Source organism: Catharus ustulatus, chromosome 7 (genome assembly GCF_009819885.2).
Source record: "Catharus ustulatus isolate bCatUst1 chromosome 7, bCatUst1.pri.v2, whole genome shotgun sequence".
Lineage (NCBI taxonomy): Eukaryota > Metazoa > Chordata > Aves > Passeriformes > Turdidae > Catharus > Catharus ustulatus.
The window spans coordinates 16,922,723-16,947,434 of NC_046227.1; the positions used below are offsets into that span (position 1 = coordinate 16,922,723).

At 40.2% G+C, this 24,712-nt stretch overlaps 1 protein-coding gene across 7 annotated transcripts in view; it reads left to right on the top strand.

Moving 5' to 3' along the window:
• ATF2 (activating transcription factor 2) overlaps positions 1-24,712 on the top strand; it is a 51,411-nt gene that overhangs the window by 9,653 nt on the left and 17,046 nt on the right. For 6 of the 7 annotated variants that reach the window (XM_033064183.2, XM_033064184.2, XM_033064185.2 and 3 more), the window contains 7 exons: positions 62-131; positions 2,546-2,642; positions 4,216-4,334; positions 6,398-6,526; positions 11,260-11,438; positions 11,755-11,869; positions 12,048-12,134. In XM_033064183.2, coding sequence (XP_032920074.1) covers positions 84-131; positions 2,546-2,642; positions 4,216-4,334; positions 6,398-6,526; positions 11,260-11,438; positions 11,755-11,869; positions 12,048-12,134 — 774 coding nt within the window. In that variant the 5' untranslated portion in view covers positions 62-83. The remainder of the gene's footprint in view (positions 1-61; positions 132-2,545; positions 2,643-4,215; positions 4,335-6,397; positions 6,527-11,259; positions 11,439-11,754; positions 11,870-12,047; positions 12,135-24,712) is intronic. The other variant, XM_033064189.2, reaches the window with a different exon arrangement.

Sequence of the window (24,712 nt, forward strand, 5' to 3'; positions counted from 1 at the left end):
TATTGATAATTTGTTGCATTATTTGTAAAATTGTTCTATTCTAATTTTAATTTTAATACAGGTAACACAACGACCTGTGGAATATGAGTGATGACAAACCCTTTTTATGTACTGCCCCTGGATGCGGCCAGGTAATGGTTTGAACTGAAGTTATTAGCATTGTTCAAATAAAAGTAAAACAGCAAAATGTATTTCTAGGGCTTGAAGAAAAGGGGCTTATGATAATTGCTACGAAATACTTATGTTTTGCTGAAAAGCAAGAATTTGTAACATGTTATATGTTTATCCAAAATGCTATCCATAGAAGAAAAAACAAATTATCCTTTCTGTGCTAAAACCAATTTCATTTGTTATCCCTGCTTTACTTGCTTTAATTAGGAAAATAATCAAGAAACAACCTAATTTGTATCAGGTGACCTGCATTTTCTAGAATACTTCAGTGTTGGTGGAGTGCTCAGTGTGAAGGTTGCTTGTGACTAATCTTCATAGCTGTGGTGATTGCAGGTATTTAATGGTGATGCAGATATTTTATGTGTGTTGTGTATAGGAAGATTATAACCATGTGCATACCACCAAGTATATTTCAATTTCTATAGTAGTTTTAATGTATTCTAGTAAATTGCATTAGTCTATATATATAGGTGAATGTGAGCAGAAAGGTAAAAATATTGTGGAGTATTTTAGGAGATGGTTGCTTAAAAGGTAGCTGTCTTAACACTTTTATTTAGTAACCTGAAAGTAAGTGCATTATCTGCTGCATGAGGTAGACATCCCTGCATCCTTTGTGTAAAATTAATTTCATAAGCTGATTTTTTTCATAATATAATGGCTGCTGCCTTTATATAATTGATTTCTTAAACAAGATGTTTTTCCTTACAGTTGTGTACTTTGTTTTATTAGGATTTTGAATTCAAAATACTCTCATTTTTATTCTTAGAACTTAGTTTTTGTGATGAATGACAGCATTAATGTTATATTAATGTAGTCTTCTATATCTAAAGCGGAAGAGGACTAAGATTTCTTGTTTCTAACATGTCTGGTATGTTCAGAGACATGAAAAGTAACAGAAGACGATTGCTTTCTCTTCAACAATGTTTGTCCCCATCCTGTTTGAATCTCATTGCAGTGCAGACTGTCAGAAGTTTTGGTAACTAAATCTCACAGAAGACACATCATGGGTCTACAGCAGCCCATGGTTCCAGGGAAGCTGAAGAGAGAAGTTCATGTCCCAGGAAATGGGCAAGGCTTCTCAGATGCCAGCTTTGTACTGTAGAACAGAAAGAGGCAGTCAGGCTCTGGACATCCTCTTCCCTCTGGAAGACCTTCTCCACTTTGTCAGGACAGAAAGCCACATTTAAGTCTCTTAGCATGATAGAATGCAGGAATTTCTGGCTTGTGCTGTATGTAGAGATAGGGCACAGGAGTTATGGAGAGCTGGACATTTGCAGCTCTGGGCAATAGAGTTCTAAGAAAAAAAAATCCCTTGCCTGTTTCACCCTGTCTTGCAGGATCGTGCATTTTTAATTTCCCCCACAGTTCCACATGCATGTGTCTTTCTCATGGAAGCATTCTGAATTACTGTACTCTGAGGTCAATTCATTTTGTGTATTAGTTCGTGAGAGGTGATTTTTAGCATGGATGTGTTATGAGATATATATGGAGTGACTTTAAATTAATGAGGCATAACCAGAAACATAATGTGGGGCTCAAATGTTCACAAAGAAAATTAAGAATTTCAGTGTAATTTTCTGTAAAATGTGTTCTTTTTAGAAAAGCTGCATCTTGGGAAACATTTTGTTAGATTATGTCAATTGAAACGCTAACTTCACCCACAATTACAGATGCATAGCAAATTAGTGAAAATGAGCAAATAGTGAAAGTAAGAATGTCTCTTTTATAGCACTTAGTTTGTGTGCTTACTGCTTTTTTTTATAGCATATACCCCAAATTTTGGGGAAAGTATGCGTGAAATGAGCAAACCTGAGAGGTTTTTAAAATGCTAGTAGGTTTAGTTCATTCATAGCATTTCAGTAGTCTGTCATTGTTTCCCATTTTACCTGCCCCTTGTTTTATGTGGTAAATGATCAGGGGCAGGAGCTACAGTGTATTTTGTCTTGACACTGTTAAATGCAGCAAAGTCTGTGATTACTGATCAATTCTCAGTAATGTGGTAATACACACAATGCAGTAATCAAGTAGTGGTGATCAAGTACTAGATGTTGTCAAGATCCATTAATACAGCAAATGGCTGTTTGCTGATGGTTGATGGAGACTGCAGCACTCTGGAATGTTATCGTGGACTTTTGATAAATGCAGATACTTACACTGAAATTTCTTAGGCATATTTAGTTATTATGAATATCATTTGAGTTTTATAATATTTCTACTTGGTACTGCTGACCAAGAAACAAGATGTACCTGCCTTAGAGGGTTGTCTTTTCACTTAACAGTTGTTTTATGTGTTGTAAAAATTGTTTTCTGTGGAATAGCATTCGTTGTGTTCACACTCCCAATTACAACTATTTGTTAAAACTATCTGCTGCAGCGTTTTACCAATGAGGATCATTTGGCTGTCCATAAACATAAACATGAGATGACACTGAAATTTGGTCCAGCTCGTAATGATAGTGTCATTGTGGCTGGTAAGTATATACTTTCATTAAGTTTGTTCACTTTTCTACTGGAATGGGTACATGCTTTGTACATTTTTTGTACGTAATGCATAGATTTACACTAAGAGAATGTGATACATTTTCACTATACTTGTCTGCCATGTGTGCTTAGGCAGTTTTTTCTTACATAATTCATGTCAGAATTTGAAGCCAGTATATTATGCTCCAGAAGTTACTTTTATTTGTATGTGATATATAATCCAAATACTTTAAAATTATCAATACTTAAATAACTAATATTACACAAGTATTCAGTAAAAGCGTGCTAATAAAAGCTATGCTGAAGAGGATCTGTGACTAAATTAAACTGTATTACATTGGTACTACTTGTCTCTTAACTTTTAAAATATGTAGCATCTTTTACATATCATGGTGATATTAGAAGAATGGATCAGTGATTATTCTTCCGATGGGATAGTAGAAGAAAGATCAAATCTTCTGTTTTCTTTTTGGCTTAAATTCAAAATACTTTTTTCCCACCTCTGAATTCATGTTATACCCTTAGAAATTACAACTTTTGTCCAGGATCAAAAGTAATGACCAATGGATGATTGATTGCATTATAAATTTGAGAGTTTTTGAATGAAGATAGCATGTGCTAAGTATGCTGAAGTTACAGTCAGTCTGGCTTTTTTTTTTTCAGTGGTGGAGCAGCCTAAATGAATTTCAGAAAGACTTTCAGACATTTTCTGGGTTCTTTAAAATTCTAAATGTGCTCCTTGTCAATTACACCACAAGAAAAGGGACCTTCCAAATAATCAGATGTTTAAAATTGAAACCATGTATGCAGCCACATTCCAGTGTAGGAACTGAATCGACACCTGGCTTAAAAGTCCACACAATCATACCACTTAAAAATATTTTAAATGCAAGTAACTTCATGGCATGTGTGAATAATTTTGACCTGATAATAGCAGTGAAATAAGGCAAATTTATGTACTAACAGGAATTTTATATAGAGATATTTTTGAAACTACTTCATGGAGTAGTCACCCAGATACCACAACTCTCATGACTGCAACTTGATACAGAGACATCATAGGAGTCAATATGATCTTGTGCACTTGTGCACAGAGTCTCATTTTCCTTTAGAAGTTCCATGCACTTGGAAGTAATCTCTATTGTTGTCAAATTAGGAAAAAACAGAAGCAAACTGGCTTTGAGCTGAGCACTTTTCTCTTTTATTTTCTAATTAAAAGCCTTCATGTAGTCCGTATCTTTATTTGAAAATAGAGTCTGCTTGCTCATTCAAGTGTTCTGCTGTGCACTTGAGAAGAGCTCCCTGTGGTTCATGGCCACAAAAGAAATGCTGTGGTTCCCTGCCAGAATTGTCAGGGGCTGGGTGGTTTGCAGGCTCGGGTACTTGTCTCCAGCAGGTGGAGTTTGCTTGCCAGCTGCCTCCCTGCAGGGCAGAACGCAGCCCCAGGGTTCCCAGCCACCTCCTCCTCTCTTTCCGTTTGTTTGTATTCTGAAAATTATTTACGACAAGTTTGTAAATGTTTGTAAAAATAAAATTGTGGGGGTTTTATACACTTATTTTCAGATCAGACACCAACACCAACTCGATTCTTGAAGAACTGTGAAGAAGTGGGATTATTCAATGAGCTAGCAAGTCCTTTTGAAAATGAGTTTAAAAAGGCTTCTGAAGATGACATTAAGAAAGTATGTTCAAAACATTTTTTTTCCTCAGAGCTTCTACTTTTTTATATCAGAAATTCCCTTGAAAAAGCAAACTTTGCCTTCTATTATATATTGCTTTCTAAACTGTACCAATAAACATGTTAGCTGCTTTATATTTGTTGTATGTAGAGAATACAAATCTATGATTACTCTTCTGAAGGTTATTTTACCTGATTAATTTTGCATAGTTAGCACTGACAATGGAACACATTGTTCTAATCTTGTATCTAGTCTATACCTGTTGAAGTTAACCACTAGTTTTGATTGAAATTTCTTTGACGGTCCTGAATAAGCAAAAAAGAAGTCTGAAAAGTAAAGAGATTTTAGGAGGAAAAAAACCCATGTGAAAACAATAGCATGTGAAGACTAATCATTTGGATTACTTTTGAAATACTGATGTTACTGTAAGAATCAGTCATCATGGTAACGAGAATTAAGTACTGACTAAATTTAAAGAAGTGTCAGTAATTTGGTTATGATTATATTCATTAAATGTTGAAATCACTTTTGCCTAGAAATTACTGATTACAAAATAAAGATCTACTTATAATGTACAGATTGAAATATAAGAAACTTGAACTGTATCTGCTTAGCAACTTCATGTTTTTGGGAGGAACTTGCCATACATTTAAGCGTTCCTCTTGTTTTTTATTTCAGTGCTTCCCAGACATAACTGGTTAGGAGCCCAACATTTAAATACCTGTGGAAGTAAAACTTTTGTTCAATGTCACCTTTGAATAATTTTGTCTTTAGTTGATTATCTGGTTGAATTCTGATTGAATTCTATAGGTAGTGATTACAAATGGTTTTGTACTCAGTTATATCAGTTTTGCATTATCAGTAGCTTCATTTGCTTTATTTCAGTAAAAGTTTTGGGAGGTACTTGTAAATAGGATTATTATCCATTCCTGACTAAGCCTCACCCTTGCCTTGTAGCCACGACTGTATCAAATAATGGATTTATAAGTTTACTTTCTTCAGTTGGTGTATGCTGGCTGTTGTTATAACATGACATATGGTAAAATTGTTTTTTAAATTACCGAGACTGTATCTTCTGCAGAGTTCACCATGTCTTGGAGAAAGTTGTATGTATTACAAAGTATTTTAAACATTTTCTGTATTTCTTTAATTGATACTAATTTTCCAAGCTGCCCTCTGTGTTGCAAGGAAAAACACAGTCCTGCCATACCTCTGGATGATTTATATATATAAACAATCATAGCAAAGTGTGGAAAAATGTACCATAACAGTGCACTTTCTAGGGGATTGATAGTTGAGTTTTTCCTGTAATATTTCTTAGTCGCTTGTGGTATGAGAAGAGATTCCACTTCTTACAGTCTTCCCAGTCTATTTGTAATATATTGCACAGGAAAGCTAGGAATTTAATTGAAAAAAAGCATTTGGAAAAATTTATTTGGGGGAAATTTGTTCCAAAAGTATTTGGATGGCAGACTAGACAGGAATAGACTAGATAGGCTTTCAAATCTATAGTATTGTTTTAAGTACTTTTGTAGCTCAATTTCTTTAGGGCATTCCAGATTTTCTGGTGAATTTTGCCTGTGTAATATAAAATTTGCTTTTTCAATGATTATTAGCCGCAGTAGGCTTGAAATTTGTCTATACTAACTTTCTCAATTTGGAAGTGTGCTTAGGATTTTGTGCTTTGTGGCATGAGATGCAGTAATATACAGAAGAATAATACCTTAATTTAGCTGTGATTTTTTTAAACTGTAACACAGTCTTTCTGCAGTCATAATTTTCTTAGGACTCTGGGAAGTGGAAAACTTTAGGAATGTTTTTAATTCTCAATAAGAAAATATTTAGTCTGACATTGGTATTGGAAGAAATTTTTGTTACTGAGGATTGATGTTCATGTAGGTGCTGGTAAAATAGCCTTGACTGGTAATGCATGTACATGAAGACCTTTCAAACATCAGCACCTCTGTCTTGTAATGGGCTGATATTTCTCTTCAGTTATTTGTATTTTCTTGCTTGGTTTAATTTTTTAAACATTGACTAATTTTGTTTTACGTTGTTTCTGATAGATGCCTCTAGATCTGTCCCCTCTTGCAACACCAATTATAAGAAATAAAATTGAAGAACCTTCAGTTGTAGAGACAACTCATCAAGATAGTCCTTTACCTCATCCAGAGTCTACTACCAATGATGAAAAGGTCAGAACCTTTATTTTTCTTTTTTTGGAATTTATTTTTTGACTTTCTGATGATCTGTAAATTTATTGTATATGGTGATAGCTGCTCTACTTAGCTAGCTGAAAGGAAGAGAGCTTTCATTTGCCACATTCTGGTGGATATACAGGTAACTTGTTCAGTTCTTCAGTTAGAATAATTTCTTTGCTTCCTGTAAAGCTGGCCATCCAGTAAAGCCAGAAAATAAGCAATATTTAAGATTTATGCTATCTTAGAAAAGACTAAAAGGACTCTTTATTCTTGTTTATGCATCATCATTAGTAATAATCACTTCAGTATGTGACTTGCAATGTTTTCGTCTTGTGGAGTTCTCTTGAAGTACAGAAAATTAAACCAATCAGTGAGTTAATTTTTTCTAGTCTTCAATAAATGCAAACATTAGAAGCAGACCATAATAAAGCATAGAGATTGCTCTAGTCAATCTTTATGTGCATCTTCAGTGGGCAGTCTGTGTATGAGGGGCTTAGATGCCTTGCTCCCAGAAATCAGCAAGACTTTTTAGGGTAACAGGTAATTTGGGTTGGAACGGACTGCTGGATTTCCTGATCCAACTTTCTGCTCAAAGCAGGGATTACTTCTGAGACCAGACCAAGTTACTCAGCACTTTGCAGGGTCTAGTCTTGAAACATCTGTGGGAGAGAGACTGCATGGCCTCAGTGCCACCTGCTCCAGTACCAGGCTGTTCCTGTGGGCAGAATGTTTTTCTTTGGATCCAGTCTGAACCTCTCTGATTTCAACTCTTTCTCTTTTACTGCTAGAGGAACTAATGTGAGACTGACCTTTAGTGTGTGAAAGCAATTGAAAAGACTTTCAATGAGGATTTGTCCTTACTGAGCTTTTCTGATTTTCATTAGCTAGCAAAGATGAGTAATCATGGGTAATCAAGGCTATCATGCGGTCTCAAAAATAGTAAAAGCATTTTAAAAGAATGTATGTAAAGAGCATGGATTAAGTGAGTCATAGTCCAGATCTTAAGTCTTCTTTATTTCAGAGGTTAGTTTATGTTTTTTGCTGCAAATACTTATTCCAAGTAATCTAACTTTGGCAGAAAATAATATTACTATCTTCATATAATAGTGGTTCAGTATCTCATTAGCATCATTAGAAGTGAAAATTCTATCTCAGTGCTTGGCAGTATTTATAAACTCGTCTCAGTGACGATGCAGTTCCGGTGTGTCACTGTGACAGTGCTGCTGCTCAATGCCATTCTCATGTCTGATTGTAGAGACAAGCTGAGCAAGGCTGAGGGTGCTGCTTGGAGTGTACAGCTCAACGTGACCTGCAGACATTGAGAAATGTGAACGGAGTGTTGCTCAGTTAGATTTTTGTGTTCTGCAGATGTATTGAAGGACAGAAGGGATATTTTCAGGACATAGCTGGTTTTAAAATACATATGCCACTGTAACCATTTCGTTGGCTGCATATATTTTAGTAGTCTTAAATGATTACAGTCTATTAATGTATATGCAAGGCAGTTCTAATTGTCCTTATAGTTGTCAAAATAGTTCTTGGAGACTCTTAAAAAAAGTATGCTTAAATATTTTCCTAGTTTTCTGAGAGTTCCATGAGTTCTGTAAGGATTCAGTAAGAGGTGATATTTTGCTTTGGACAGACCAACATGTCATTAGAAGGGTATAAAGTCTTTAAGCCTTGAAGTAATAATAAGAGCTCTCAAATATTACAGTTGTTTATTAACAGTACTTTAAAAGGGCAACCCTCAACAGAGTTTTGGAAATTGCTTATTGTTGCTAAGTAGGTAATTGCCTAATTTAATTACTATAAAGCCAGTGGTTTTCTTACAGTAATAATTAAATACAGTATTCGTTCTGGCCCTCTACATTTCTGTATAAAGAATTTTATGTATTTTTGATAGCATTGGAAAGTCACTGCATGAAATTTGCTTTTAGATAGAAAATACTTGCAAATATGCACATCTGAGAACGCTTAAAGTAACTGTCCTGTTCTGTAATTTCCCATTCAGTGGGTTTTAGTTTCAAGAATAGGAATTATAGGAGTTGGAGAAGTCCTTTTAATAAGTCTAGTACCTTTGGGTGGGCTTAAACTTCTGTCCTGTAAGGAAAGGTAGGTAAAGGTATGGTCACTTTCATTTAATTTATTATTGCAAATTCAACTTTATTTTTCTTGTTCTTTAGTGGAAGATATTTATGATATATTTTATTCCAGAAAAATTTATACTTGCATTAGTGATCAATTAGAATCTTCCATCAGACTGTTGGGCCTATGGTTTTGTTTTTATATGCTTATAAAATATCAGTTTCCTTTAAAGCCAAACTTCTTAAATCCGCAGCTTCTGTTTTTGCCACGTTTTTGCAGTAACAGGCACCTGCATGCATTTTTCAGTGTAGCAAAGAGCAAGTTAGTGTAAAGAGGAAGTTAAATACTTTTTCAGCTGTGCAAACACACTCGTGAATAAACACGTTCTTTTTTAATGGCTGAAGATTGTTTCTGTAATCCTGTTTCTGTGATCCTGTAAACAAAGCATAAATACCATCTTTAATGACACAGAAGCAATTATATGTAAGGTTTCTGTTTTCAGAATTTTATTTATTAAAGATTTATTTCACAATTTCATACGTTAATCTTTGGCTGTTGCTGAAGTCTGGTTTCCACAGAACACTGTGTTTAAAAATTTCAGCTTGTCCTTTTCCTGGTAAGTGTTCAAGCCAGGGGGAAACCCAGTTTTACAGTCAGTATTTATTGGAACATGCATTAATTAAGCTCCTGTTGTGAACAGCAAAGAAGTATTCAGAGAGTGCCATCACTTGTATATGGTTACCTGCAGCAACAGTTGGGAGACCAATCCCAGCTGCTTCCCCAGAGGTAGGAGGTAGTACTGACACACCAATGCCTTCTAGACCGGGTTCAGAAAGTGCTCAGAGTCAGGCTGATTGGGTCTCTGAGGAACCTGATCTCATGAAAAATGTTCCTAACTATGGCAGAAGGGATGGACTGGAGTGGTCTGTAAAGGTCACTTACAGCTCCAAGCAATCTGTGATTCTGTGAACGCCCTTCCAAGGGTCCATTGTTTATTAAGTGTACGTATAATCTTGTAGTCTTTGTTCACATGTAAGAACCAGCATGATTTTGCATGTTGCCTCATTTGTGCAGCTTGTTCATACTAGCATACAGATTCAGCTGGTGTTCTGAACTCTGGATTTCCAGCAGTTAAGCAGTTCAGCCTTATTTGTTTTCCCTGTGACTCTTGAACAAGATCTGTAATATGTTATACCAAATTCCTTATTTGCAAAGAAGTGTTTCATCCTGTCCTAACAATGTGATTGGGCTTTTTTTTCTTTCCATTTCCACAATTCTGTACTGGTTGTTTACTTTTTACTCAAAGCTCATCTGTAGTGCTGAGTGCAGTGTTCAAATATTATACCCCAGATTGATAATAAAACAATTTCGCTTTCCTCAACACAGCTTGCTCTTATTCTCCAAAACCTCTCATTTGCTGTACATAGTCTTCTGGGTCCCTTGGGAAAAAATGTGAATGAACTAGTGAACCCTGATGACAAATCTAGCCTCTGAGGTTTTGGAGGGAGAAAATTTCATCATCTGAAGTCTTTTCTTTTGTAAAGCCCACAGTTTGCCAGCAAGCTTGCAGTTCTATGAATTGCTCAAAGGATTTCACACATTTGTGCATTAATATATAAAAAGACAAGCAGTCTGCTAAGAGAGCTCAGACTTTATTACTTAAAGCTTTGTGGATGAATTTTCAAAACTCAAGCTTCATTCAAAGGAAATATTATTCAGTGCAGTCTGTATGACACAGGTATTGAGATGTTCTCTTTGAATCAGTTTTCCAGTAGAGCAACTGAGGTTTGCTGGTCTTAAGAATGTGATTTTATGCAGTAGCCATTGTCAAAAGAATAACTTGTAAAAAATGCCTGTCTGAAGGTAAATTTGAAGTCTGGCAATATCAAGGGTTTCCCGAGAAGGACAGCACTAGTTACAGTAAGGCCTTTCTGGGTGTTCAGAAACAGGAAATACAGTTACAGCATTCAGTTGATAATGTGCTTTACCTGATTGCTAAGCTAAGAGCTATAGGGATTTTTGTCTACTCTTTATTTGCACCTAGGAAAGTTTATTTTCTGTGCTCAAATAATTTTTTCTGCATCAGGATATGCATATATTTTGCAGAACTCTGAATATAACATTGCAAGTACTTTTATCACTCTAGTTAGACAGCTAGAGATAAAGGCTCAAAAAAAATTGTTTTTATTGTTTTTACTGAACAATAAATATCTTGTTTCTCTTGTTTAAATCCAGAACAATGGACTGAAACTGAAATGTACATAAGGACACCATAAAACATTTTCCTTATTCGGAGTGTGGGTAAACATGATGGTGCTGGTAGTACCATGGGTTTCTTGGGAAAAAAAATTAAAATCTGATCAAAACTGAATTAGAAGTAATAAGAAGTAATAGTAGCCTTAGCATAAATTGAGCCAGGTTTATCATAAAACTAAAATCATTGTTGTTGAAACAATTTTACTTTGGTGGTTTAAATGATTCTTCCAGAGGGGTTTTTTTGTATGTTTTTAATTGTATAACTGATTCTGTTTGCATAATGTTAAAGAAATTCTGATTTGTTCCATCAAACTGTATTCATTTAACAGTTGGAATTAGTGGTCTGTAATTGTATTTTACAAACTGATGAAGCTTTGTTTCCTCAGGAGGTGTCACTGCAGCAGACTGCACAGCCTACATCAACAATAGTTCGGCCAGCATCGCTACAGGTTCCTAATGTACTGCTTACGAGTTCTGACTCAAGTGTTATTATTCAGCAGGCAATACCCTCACCAACTTCTAGTACTGTTATCACCCAAGCTCCATCATCCAACAGACCAATAGTGTAAGTTACATAAATCTTAATAAAACGGTTTTTTGCAGTATTTGAAAATCTGACTTACTTTCAGTTACTATTTCTGCAGTTAATATATGAATTTGAGATGCTTTGGTGTAATGTGGTGCTTTAGTACACATGAAACATTGGACTTTCACTACATGTGAGATATAATGCCATGTTCTCCACATCACTAAGTTCATTTTTTTGATCTTCAAATAAATATTGCATTACACCTGTAAAGAAACAAACCAATTTAAAATAATGTGTAAACTTGTTCTCTTTCTGGATAAGTTTTCTTTTATATAGTTCATTCCTTTTTCAGTCCAGTTCCAGGTCCTTTTCCTCTGCTGTTACATCTTCCTAATGGACAAACCATGCCTGTTGCTATTCCTGCATCTATCACAAATTCTAATGTGCATGTCCCTGCTGCAGTTCCAGTAAGTAAGCATGATGCTATATTAATTTGAAAGTGGAGCAGATTTGCATAAGTGCAGCATAGAACTTAGTTTTAAGCACCTTGATAGCTGTTTTGGCTTCAGAGGGTAGTGCTGTCAAATGCTCTCTATTATGATAACATACTCAGGTTTTCTTCATTTTTATACTTTATCTGGTCAGCTTGTTAGACCTGTCACCATGGTGCCTAGTATCCCAGGAATCCCAGGGCCTTCCTCCCCACAGCCAGTGCAGTCTGAGGCTAAATTGGTAAGTGAAAAACTCCATTATTCCTCAAGAAGAGTAACTTGAGAAATTAATTAAATTCTATTGCTTTTTGAAACAGCTTTAGTTTTCTTTTATTAATCTAAATTCTGCAAGTAAAAATTTAATAAAAACAGAAAAATAACAGCTGTATTTATTTTACAGTTCTTTCCAATTCCAGCCCATGTTAGTTCTGTTCTTAATGGCCGTTTTGATCTTATTTTTAGTCATTCTTTTAAATAAATTAAATTTCTAACTAAACTCCTGCTTACTACTTGTATCAGAGGATCAGAAATGCTAGCTGGAAGAAAGACAGGCAAGATTAGTAGCATGTGAACATTTCCTTCAGAGAAGCAGAATGTTTCCTCCCAAAAGAATGATATTTCTTTAAAAAATAAGAAAAATATGGTTTTTGAAATGTTTTCAGAATCTCAACTGGATGTAGTCCATTTGGCAAGTTTTGCAATTAGATATGTGGTACTTATGTAGTTAACAAATTATTCTGTGTGGAGGTTGTTTCTGTTGTGTTGGGTGTTTTTGGGGGGAGTTGAGGATTATTTGGAAAATGTCTAAAACAAGCAAAAAATTGTTCTGGTTTTTCTTTGGTGGAGGCTGTTCTTTTTACATTAGATAAGTCACCATTTATGGTGGTAGTTTGAATTAATTTATTGAAGCATTTTATGCAGCGTTAGGCAGTTGCTTTTCTTTTTTTTTTTTTTTTGGTCGTGTTTGTTCCAAGTGTTCTAAAGCAATAGAAAATTTATTATTAAACTGTAATTAACCCATTTATATATTTACAAGATGCCTCTATAAACAGTGTCTATCCTGTGAAATAGTGTTCCTCTTCCTTCAGCTGTTACTTTGTGCTAATAGAGAAATCAGGAACCCCTGCTAGATAAAATACATTTTTCTGCATTGATATTGGTAAGTGGAAGGATGCCCTTAACATTTTAGGTCTCATTTCTCTTGATCTAAGCCTTTCTTTCCTTACCTGTTTTCTCTTCTCAAGCCACAGTATGAAAAACAGTGAGTCTGGTTTTTCTGGAGGTAAGGGGTTCCAGTAGAGTGAGCACACCTGTACCACATTCACCAAATACTGAAAATTCTGTGGAGAGGTGCACTGACTGCCTAATGCTCTCACATCTTCCTTAATTTCCCTGCTCTGTTGAACACAATTACTTTTGAAATAGTGTAGATGAGGACATAAGGGGAGAAGGTCTGTTTCTGTGCATCCTTGCCCCCTAGGAGTGGGGAAATGAGTCTTTAATACTTCAGAAAATACTTAAATGTAACCAACTCTTACAAAATTAATTTACCTTAAATCCAGGAGAGAAGAATGTAAAAAAAAAGTGAAAACAAGTACTGTTTTCTTAGAAGCTGAACATGTTTTAGAGTCAGGAGTCTCACATGCTTAATTCTGTTTGGAATCCAGGAGGAATTGGTTCCAAATAATTTTTAGATGGGCAAGAAATTAGGATTTTAAGTGTATGACTGAGTGATTTACTCTTAGAATGATTTAAAGGCAGAAAGGAAATACATGTCTGTGGTGAAGACTTTGATCTCACATTGGAAGAAGCAATCACTCAAATGCAAAGGAAAACAAAGATCATTAGACTTAAAATTTAACAGTCTCATTAGCCTTCTCGTTACAATTTAGCTAATATATGCACTTCAGTGATTGCTTTTCTTTTTTTTAAGTGAGACTGTAAAAAGGGTATTTGCAGTATTTCCTTTTCTTGTTGCTTAATATGAAGCATGAGCAGAATTCAAGAATATCAGAATTATGTACATTTTTTATGCTCATTTACTTTTATATAGCGCCTACTCACAAAAATAAAAAAACTAATTTCTTATCCCTCTGAAAGTAAAAGCAATTTAATGAGAAACTTAATGTTTATGTAGAAAACCCTCCAAGAGTAAGACTAATTTCACTGTGCCATGGGATGCATTGGCAGATATGTGATGGTTTATTAACTGCAAAGTTCAATTTAATTTTTTAAATTTAAATCTTTGTGTTACCAAGCCTTTTCTGTTCATGTCTCTCTTAAAAATAATTTTGCTTGCTGCATACTAAATTCTATGAAGGTCTACTAACCAGGTTTATTTTTCACTTTTGTTCCTGGTTAACCCAACAGAAGACAATACTTAGTTTTACAGCTTGCTTTTCATTTCATTCATAGTTCACATTTAATGTTGAAATATAAGCTATTACACTGAAATTTGGTAAATGAACAGTGTGTGTTTAATGTATTAATGGTATACTGCAATTTCTGGATTTATTGGTATGCTAAAGTTAGCTGAACACTGGAAACATGTCCTGTGTCCTTTTGCTTATTATGACCACATTTCTTCTTCATGTTGGGAGGCAGTTCTGAAGGGCAGAGGAGTCCAGGACAACCCTTAAGAAGTAAATCTTAAAGGTGCAGGAGCAGGCTGTCCCCATGTGCTGAAAGATGAGCCAGCAGTGAAGATTGACCTGGCTGAACAGAGAGTCTTGGCTGGAACACAGGAGAAAAAGGAAAGTGTGTGACCTGTGGAAGGAGGGGCAGGCAACTCAGGAGGACTACATGGTTGTTGTGAAGTTATGCAGGGCCAAAGGCCAGCTAAAACTTCATCTGATTATTGCTTTAAAAGGCAACTGAATATATTTGTGTAAGTACATCAACAACAAAAGGAGGTCCAAGGAGAATCTCCGTCCTTTATTGGATGTGTGGGGAAACATAGTGACAAAGGGTGAGGAAAAGGAGAAGTACAGTAGTTTCACGAATACAAGCCGCACGGATTATAAGCCGCACCCCCGGTGCCTCGACAATGTTGCTGTCTTTGTCAATAGATAAGCCGCACCCCGAATATTAGCCGCACTTTCGTTCGTCGCGAGAATCCATGCGCAGCTTTCACAAATTGGCCAATTAGTAACAGGATCGCGGCATAGCGGGCTTTACTGGCTCGGGGCGGGGCCAGGCAGGCTCGGCCCGCTCATGGTTGCCGACGGGGCCGGGTGGCCCAGCTCAGCGCCACGGCTCGGCGGGGCTGGCCGGGTGGTGCTGCCGCCGCCACCGGGCTCGCTGGCCCCCCTCTCCCGTCAGCACCGCCCCGCTGCCGCGTTCGCTCGCCCGGCTGGCAGGGCTGCCGCCGCCGGGCTCGCCGCACGCCCCGCTGCCGCTTTCGCTCGCCCCGCTGCCGCTTTCGCTCGCCCCGCGCCTCGCGAGCGCCGCGCCCGCCCCGCGGCGCTTTCGCGGCTCGCGGCGGCGCTTTCGCGGCTCGCGGCGGCGCTTTCGCGGCTCGCGGCGGCGCTTTCGCGAGCGCCGCTTTCGCTCGCCCTGCCGGCAGGGCTGCCGCCGCCGCCACCAGGCTCGCCGGCCGCCCCCTCCCGTCTGCACCGCCGCCGCGTTTCCTCACCCTGGCCGGCACTGCAGGCCCCCGCACCGCCGGGCTCCCCCACGCTGCTGGCCCCGATTATGCTGGGCTTCCCCCGCTGCCAGGCAGCCCCACCCGCCGGCCTTCCTGCTTCTGCCATGCTCCCCTGCACTGCTAGCCCCAGTTCTCCCGGGCTCACCCGCCCTGCTGGCTCAGGCTCTGCCGCCCGCCCCCCACACTGCTGGCCCCGCCTCTGCCAGGCTTTCCCACCTCTGCCGGGGCCGGCCGGGCTCCAGCTTGGCTTGGGGCTGCCGCGGGCTCTCACTTCCGTGTTGGCAGCTTTTAGAATTTTGTTAATAGATTAGCCGCCCCGGAATATTAGCCGCACTTCCGGGTTTCCACCAAAATTTTGGTCAAATTGGTGCGGCTTGTATTCGTGAAATTACTGTACTTAAAGCCTTTTTTTACTTCAGTCTTTGATAGTAAGACTGGTTCCTCTCTGGGTACCCAACCCCTTGAGCTGGAAGACAGGCATGTGGAGGAGAGCAAAGCCTCTGTAATCCAACCAGCTGCAGCAATGAGACACACAAAAGGTTATAGGGCTGGATGGGATCCCAAGGGTACTGAGGGAGCTAGGGAGGAAGCTCAGCAAAGCCACTTTAAATCATTTACCAGCAGCCCTGGCTGACTGGGGAGGTCCCATGTGACCAGAGGTCAGTAAATGTGATGCTCATCTTTGGGAGGGGCTGGAAGGAGGATCTGGGGAACTGCAGGCCTGTCAGCTTGACCTCTGTGCTGAGGAAGGTCATGGAACAGATGATCTTGATCATAGCACACACAGAACAGCCAGGAGCAGGTCCAGCCAGCATGGATCCGTGACAGGCAGACCTCTTGACTGACCTGCTTGGCTTCTGTGGCAAGGTGACCTACTTAGTGTATGAGGAAAATGCTGCCGGTGTTGTCTACATGGACTTTACTAAAGCCTTTGACTCTGCTGCAGCATTCTCCTGAGGAAACTGCTCATGGCTTAGATACAGTCTGCTGGGTAAAAAAAACTGGCTGAGTGGCTGAGTCCAAAAAAGTGGTGGTAAATGGAGTTAAATATGGTTAGAGGCCAGTTACAAGTGGTGTGTTGGTCTGCAGGAGGGTGGGAATTCTCTGCAGAGGGATCTGGACAGGCTGAATCAGTGGGCTGGGGCCATTTGTATGAGGTTCTACATGGTGAAGTGCCAGGTCCTGTATTTGGGTCACAGCAATCCCAGGCAGCATCACAGGCTGTGGGCAGGATGGTTGGAAAGCTGCTTGCTGGAAAAGGACCTGGGTGTGCTGGTCAGCAACCAGCTTAATGTGAGCCAGCAGTGCCCAGGTGGCCAAGGAGGCCAGTGGCATCCTGGCTTGTGTCAGAATCAGCAATAGTGTGACCAGCAGGACCAGGGCAGGGATTGTCCCCCTGTACTCTGCAGTGGTGAAGACACACCTCAAGTACTGTGTCCAGTTCTGGGCTCCTCACTGCAAGACAGACATTGAGGTGCTGGAGCATGTCCAGAGAAGGGCAGTGGAGCAGGTGAAGAGTCTGGAGAGAAAGTCCTTTGGAGATTGGCTGAGTAAGCTGGGGCTGTTTAGCCTGGAGAAGAAGCAGCTCATGTGGGACCTCCTTGTTCTCTACAGCTACCTCAAAAGAGGGTGTAGCCAGGTGGGCCTCAGCCTCTTCTATTATTGCAACTGATAGAATGAAAGCAAACAGCCTCAAGTTGCACCAGGGGAGCTTTAGATTGGATATTTAGGAAAAATTTTTCTCAGAAAGGGTTGTCAAATACTGGAACAGGCTGCCCAAGAAGTGGTGAAGTCACCATCCCTGGAGGTGTTTAAATGACATGGAGATGTGACACTTAGGGCCATGGTTTAGTGGTGGACTTGGCAGTTCTGGGTTAATGGTCAGACTTGATCTTAAAGGTCTTTTACAGCCTAAACAATTTTATGAACCTATGAAATCTGTCAGCATAGTATTCTTGGTGTATTTTGAACAAAAAGCCGGATGAAGGGGTGAAGCTGTGATGTTCCCTTCACAACATTCCCAGGAGTATAGATATTTGGAATTTTTTTGACTGTTGCTTTATTTCTTGCTTATTATTAGGGGAAAGTATTTTTTGTTCTTTATAGATGGACCTTGCAATCTCATGGATTTTTTCGTATTGCATTAAAAAATGTAAGAATAGAGTATGCAGCAAATACAGAAAACATGCAGGAATCGATTCCCTTACCTCCTTGGGTATTTAAGTAAGCGTGGTACTGTATGGAATGCAGAGTTTGCAAAGTTAGCATGGTTTATTTGTATCTCTGAAGGGTTTTATTATATCTGGTTTTGGCAGTTGTTGAACCTCTCCTGTATTGAAAGACTGTACTTGCTGTCATGGTATCCTGTATTTTCTACTATCATACCAAAATACTATTTCAGGGTATTCTAAGTTGACATAGGTCTAATAACTTCAGAGGTTGAGTAAAATTCCTGAAGAGCTGGTTGTAATAAATTTGATGTGAAATAGAACCAAGTTGTTGCATTGTTACCAGATCTAGAGCTGTCCTGTGTAGAAGGTGCAGCTCTTTGTTTCAGATGTAATACCTGGCACGAACCAGGCACTTTCTTTTGTGCTTTGTGCTTTTCTTTGCAGAGGCTATTTATGCATATTTTAAGGACCTAACGCATTTTAGAGATTTAAAGTAAGAAAATAACTTTGTGTTCTGATTTTATTCCTCATTGCAATCATTCATTTGACTCTTACTTGCTTACAAAAGGCCACTGTTCTGTAGACTTTTTTTTAAAGTGAGCATGAGAAGTAGTTAGATAAAAGTCAAATTAGAGACTGTAGTGCTTGTTTCCTAATGCTCTGAAATTTCAATATTAATTTAGATAACTTCATTTCTATATTTTTATTAACATGAGAACAACACACTTTTATTTTGATGACCGATGAATACCTGTTGTTTCCTTACGAGTTGTCAAATTGTACAAAGAAATGTATTTTTTCTTTATAAGTTCAGGAATTAACTTTAGTGAAACAAATTGATATTTTCATTTCTAAAATCAAAAACTTAAAATATCTTAAGATGTCTTTGCTAATGCCTTCCTATAGCACAGTTAACATTTTTCTTCAACTGTCCTAGAAGTTGTAAAACCCTTTAAGGGTAAAGGAACGAAGGTACTTGCTGAGAATTTTTTCCCACAATGGACAGCTTGTGGAGACTTTGTAACCTTTACAAATGGTCTCTCTTACAGCATTTGAAAGGATTTTTTTATTAGGGTGTCCAAGTTTAATGCATAGTAATCAAAACTGTGTATTTATTTCTATGTTTGATAAAGTTTTCAGTCTGAAGTGTCAAACTCCATCAGCATGGCAGTTTTGGTTATTGATGTGAAGCGAGTTACTGAGATGTCACCTCTGGAACTCTGTTCTTTGCTGAAATGGTCTTTTCTCTGGTTACTGTTCAAGTTGCCTGGCATTAAATGGTTGCATGAATTCCATAGAGGAACAGTTGTGTGTGGGAAGAGATTGACTGAGTGAAATAGCAGATAGAAAAATGTATACCAACTGCAAGGACTAATAACTGAGAGGAAAAGATAGGCATAAAAAAGAAATACATAAAAGTGATGACACACAAAAATTTAAAAATTTTTTGTGCAGTGAGCCAAATCCTTAGGATTGGTGACATTATTGCAAGAGGCTCTCAACTGTTGACATTAAGTCAAGGAATGCATTAAGCACTATCTCAGGGTGTTTTTCACCACAGAAACATATACAGTGCTTTATGTGTTTAAGTGCTGTGGAAGAATTGCATGAAATCAGATTGCATTTCTAATTTTATTTCCCCAGTATTGAATTGTAGTGAACAGAACTGGTCCATTCACAGCTATGAATGGCACTGTTACTGTAGTTTTGAACTTTTTCTCTACTGCTTGTAGAACTGAAGTAAAAAATTACTAGAGATTTTATTCAGACAGAAACTTGTCTTTTACTGCTATTATTTTGGAAATGTTCTTACATCTTATACCAAGAATGACATTCAGTAGGAATAAAAATGAGCTTCAGATTTCTGTGGCACACTTAATATGACTGTCAGTTTTTCTGACATGATTCCATGTTTATTGGTATGCTAAAGAAACTAACTTCCACATACAGTAGTTTCACGAATACAAGCCGCACGGATTATAAGCCGCACCCCCGGTGCCTCGACAATGTTGCTGTCTTTGTCAATAGATAAGCCGCACCCCGAATATTAGCCGCACTTTCGTTCGTCGCGAGAATCCGTGCGCAGCTTTCACAAATTGGCCAATTAGTAAGAGGATCGCGGCATAGCGGGCTTTACTGGCTCGGGGCGGGGCCAGGCAGGCTCGGCCCGCTCATGGTTGCCGACGGGGCCGGGTGGCCCAGCTCAGCGCCACGGCTCGGCGGGGCTGGCCGGGTGGTGCTGCCGCCGCCGCCGGGCTGGCTGGCCCCCCTCTCCCGTCAGCACCGCCCCGCTGCCGCGTTCGCTCGCCCGGCTGGCAGGGCTGCCGCCGCCGCCGCCGCCGGGCTCGCCGTCCGCCCCGCTGCCGCTTTCGCTCGCCCCGCGCCTCGCGAGCGCCGCGCCCGCCCCGCGCCGCGCCCGCCCCGCGGCGCTTTCGCGGCTCGCGGCGGCGCTTTCGCGGCTCGCGGTTCGCGGCTCGCGGTTCGCGGTTCGCGGCTCGCGGTTCGCGGCTCGCGGCTCGCGGCTCGCGGTTCGCGGCTCGCGGCTCGCGGCTCGCGGTTCGCGGCTCGCGGCTCGCGGTTCGCGGTTCGCGGCTCGCGGCGGCGCTTTCGCGGCTCGCGGCTCGCGGTTCGCGGCTCGCGGTTCGCGGCTCGCGGCGGCGCGCTCGCGGCTCGCGGTTCGCGGCTCGCGGTTCGCGGCTCGCGGTTCGCGGCTCGCGGCTCGCGGCTCGCGGCTCGCGGTTCGCGGCTCGCGGCTCGCGGCTCGCGGTTCGCGGCTCGCGGTTCGCGGCTCGCGGTTCGCGGCTCGCGGCTCGCGGCAGCGCTTTCGCGGCTCGCGGCTCGAGGCTCGCGGTTCGCGGTTCGCGGCTCGCGGCGGCGCTTTCGCGGCTCGCGGCTCGCGGTTCGCGGCTCGCGGCGGCGCTTTCGCGGCTCGCGGTTCGCGGCTCGCGGCGGCGCTTTCGCGGCTCGCGGTTCGCGGCTCGCGGCGGCGCTTTCGCGAGCGCCGCTTTCGCTCGCCCTGCCGGCAGGGCTGCCGCCGCCGCCACCAGGCTCGCCGGCCGCCCCCTCCCGTCTGCACCGCCGCCGCGTTTCCTCGCCCTGGCCGGCACTGCAGGCCCCCGCACCGCCGGGCTCCCCCACGCTGCTGGCCCCAATTCTGCTGGGCTTCCCCCGCTGCCAGGCAGCCCCACCCGCCGGCCTTCCTGCTTCTGCCATGCTCCCCTGCACTGCTAGCCCCAGTTCTCCCGGGCTCCCCCGCCCTGCTGGCTCAGGCTCTGCCGCCCGCCCCCACACTGCTGGCCCCGCCTCTGCCAGGCTTTCCCACCTCTGCCGGGGCCGGCCGGGCTCCAGCTTGGCTTGGGGCTGCCGCGGGCTCTCACTTCCGTGTTGGCAGCTTTTAGAATTTTGTTAATAGATTAGCCGCCCCGGAATATTAGCCGCACTTCCGGGTTTCCACCAAAATTTTGGTCAAATTGGTGCGGCTTGTATTCGTGAAATTACTGTACTTTAGTAAAATCACATGTATGTCAGTTTTGTGGTATTTTAGAGAGGCTTTGAAGTAGATGAAATAATTGTCTTTTAAAAAAACCCAAAACCCCCAAAAAACTTCCTCACTAAGATAAGGATGCATGATTCTAAATAACTGTAGAATTGCTTCTGATGTTCTTATGAGAAGGTCTGTAATTGTATGCTTTCTGTGTATGAAACATGAGCCTCGAGTTGCAACTGTAAAACATCCTTTTGGAGTGTGCAGCTTGTGGGTGCAAACTTAGCATTCAGACTCTTCAGCATGGATTGCAGAAGTTTCTGAAGAATCTCAAAATTGCTTTAATGTGGAATATTTCCCTCTGTCTCCTCCTTCTCATGCAAAACTTTTTGTCACAATCTGAAAAATACCTTGCACTCAGTAGGGAACCAGTAGATTTTTGCAGGAGGTTTCTACTGAGAAGTGACAGAGGGCAGCCTGGCAAATGTTCAGGAACCAACATTAACTTGCTGGAGCCCGGCATGGGACCTTGTGTTCAGCAGAATTCTTCTGACCTGTCTCTCTGCATGCCGAGCTAATCAGCAAACACCTAATGAGCCTACTCTCAAGAAACAGACCCTCTCACAACCTACTTCATTTTCATATGTTCTCAGGGGGTGGAGAGACAAGACTTCATAAGGACTGATGATGCTGCAAAGACCACAATAATGATAATTAACTTGCTGAATTTAGAAGATTATGCTGTTAATTAGTTGCAAAATAAAGATAAGTAATAGAGGAGCAGATGGTAGGATAACACCCAGGAGAAGGGAGGGTTATTACTCTGATGAGCTTTTGTGGCAGATATGAAATATGGATCTGAGTTTTTCACAAATTGTTTCTAGAGTATATTATCGTGTTTCTGTGAGCTCTTGATGGAATGATCTAGTCCTACCAAATTTTGACAGATGTGGTGAGGATTTGTTTTCAGGGATATACATGAATGATAAAACCTTGCTAATCAAGATTTTAAAAGCTATTAATCTATCTTAAAATACGAATTTTAGTTTGCCTATAACCACATAATATCAAAAACCTCACTTGTCATCAAGTTTCCCGACATAAAAATGCTTATATACATTTATTCTAATATATGTTTCTGTGTTCTTGATTGTTAAAAATGAGATTCCCATTGAATTTGGGGAAACTGTCTCCCTACTCACAAGAAGCACAACATCTGTATAGTATTTTACTCCAGCATTACCTTTTAAAATATGAAACCTAATAAACACACAAGCTGGAAATCTCCTCGTGAAAATCAGTAAATATTCCTCAGCACAGTGTGTCTGCATTTGTGGATAATTTAATCCTACTGTAGTTTTACTTTTTAAACTTTGTAATATGAAATTAAATCTAATTATTTCTTATTCCTGTTTTCATAGTACATTGCATTTAACAATGTAATTCTCAAAAGAAATTTAAATTACTCATGAATTTACAGGATATAATGTTTAAATGCTAGCATTAGAGTAAGTAAAGTCAAGTCCAACTTTTGTTTGCCAGTCCCAGTGCAAACACATCAATTATACCCTCGTGGGCAAAACAGGCTCATCTTGAGGAAATCAGTTTCATTTATTACCAGTCACATCTGAGTAGGATAACGCACCCAAAACTTAAAAACACCTTCCCCCTCTTTATTCCTGGGTTTAACTCTTCTCTACCTCATGCCCCTCAGCAGCACAGGGGAAGGGGGAGTGGTGGTTGTGCTCAGTTCCTCAGACATCTCTGCTGCTCCTTCCTCTGCCTGGGGAGGACTCCTCTCACTCTTCACAGAATTGCAGCATGGGCCAAGTTGGAAGGGACCACAGAGGTCATCTGGTCCAACCCTCCTGTTCCAGCAGGGCCATCCCAGAGCACGTAACACAGGATGGCAGCCAGAGAGTTCTTGCCTATCTCCAGTGATGGAAGCCTCACATCCTGGCTGGACAATCTTCCAGTGCTCGCTCACCTGCACAGTAAAGTCTAAAACTCTCCTAGTATGACAACCTGAAATAAAAGAGCATGCCCTTTAAATGATTTGTACTTTCATTACTCTCTTGATTAGGACTGATGAAAATTTATTATAACAGCAAGTTATAAGAGAAATAATTCTAAAGTAATTCAAGTAATAAATTAAAATACACTGCAAAAAATCTTAATAACATTTAGAAAAGGTTATTGTCATGTTAGCGTTAAATACTTGCTAGTTTCTTCTAAAAAATATTTTTTTAAAAACTGACTTGGATGTGATGTTTTCCTGATAGTCCTGGTAGTCGTTGTGTATAAAATTTTACAGTTTAGACACCAGGATTAGTTGAAGGGAGAGAGGAATCATCAACTTTGTAGTTGTGCAGGTAGATCATAGAGCATAGTAATTTGAGTTAGACAGTTAGAAAACACTTAAGCCTATTGGAGACAGGGACTAAAATTGTTTTTTAGCTTGTTTTTCTGAGGAGTATTAGGAAGGTACAAGTCAATTCTTGACTTTAATTACAATGTTAACTGCCTAAGGGCTTTCAGAGTGCTGTACATATACTAAAAATTATGGACATATCTTAAAAATCTTTGTCATCCTGCCCTAATGCTTGCAGCTATCCTAAATTTTTGTTGTTAACATTGAACACTGGGGAAACTGCAGTAAATTTGATTTGTGTCATTTTCTGAAGTGTCTTCTTCATTCTGGAAAACTTATGAAGTTCATACAATAGGTGAGGAACAACTCTTTTAGCTGTTGGGATTAGCTCCCAGTTTTCATGTGCACTTGAATGGTTCTTACCTGCTGTAATGTGCTGCTAATTCAATCCAGAGCAATCACTGCAGAATAGATTTACTACAGAAGTCACTGGCTAAAGATTCCTTAATAGCAAGCCAGTAGCGGACTGTAGGAGTTTCTTGGCTCTCTCTGTAGTCCTCTGTTATGGTACCTACTGGTGCTGACTATGTGCTACCCAATCCATGTAGTTGATGGTAACTTGCCATGTTTCAGACCTGAACATTTTGTGCAGTTCTGGCAGAGGTAATCTGCAATCTCTTTTAATTGTAATAGGATCCAGGAAAGCCTGTCACCATACAAGGTAGGAGAGAACTGTTACTATATTCCAGGCACTTAATTGTTGGGACACATTGGATACTACAGTTTATACAGAATATCTGCTTAAATAAGTGTAAAGTTTTCTGTTTATTCTGAGCTGGCCAAATGCTACCTCCCTCTAGTATTCTTAAGACATTCTATTAATGTTAATATATAGGCAACACTCTTCATATTTCAAAATATGATATTACAAGGTATCATAATTTCCAAATTTGTATGTTAAAGTCATTAATATTTTCTTAAACTTGTATTGGATTCTTAAAAAAATCCAGTGTTCAATAGAAAAACATTTTCTAACACTGTCTGCTAAGGTAAATTCTTCAGTAAAAACAAAAAAATCATGATAAATTGTACAGTATTCATGGAATTTTAAGAAAGGATCTGGAATTAGAAGCAGTTGTATCTGCTG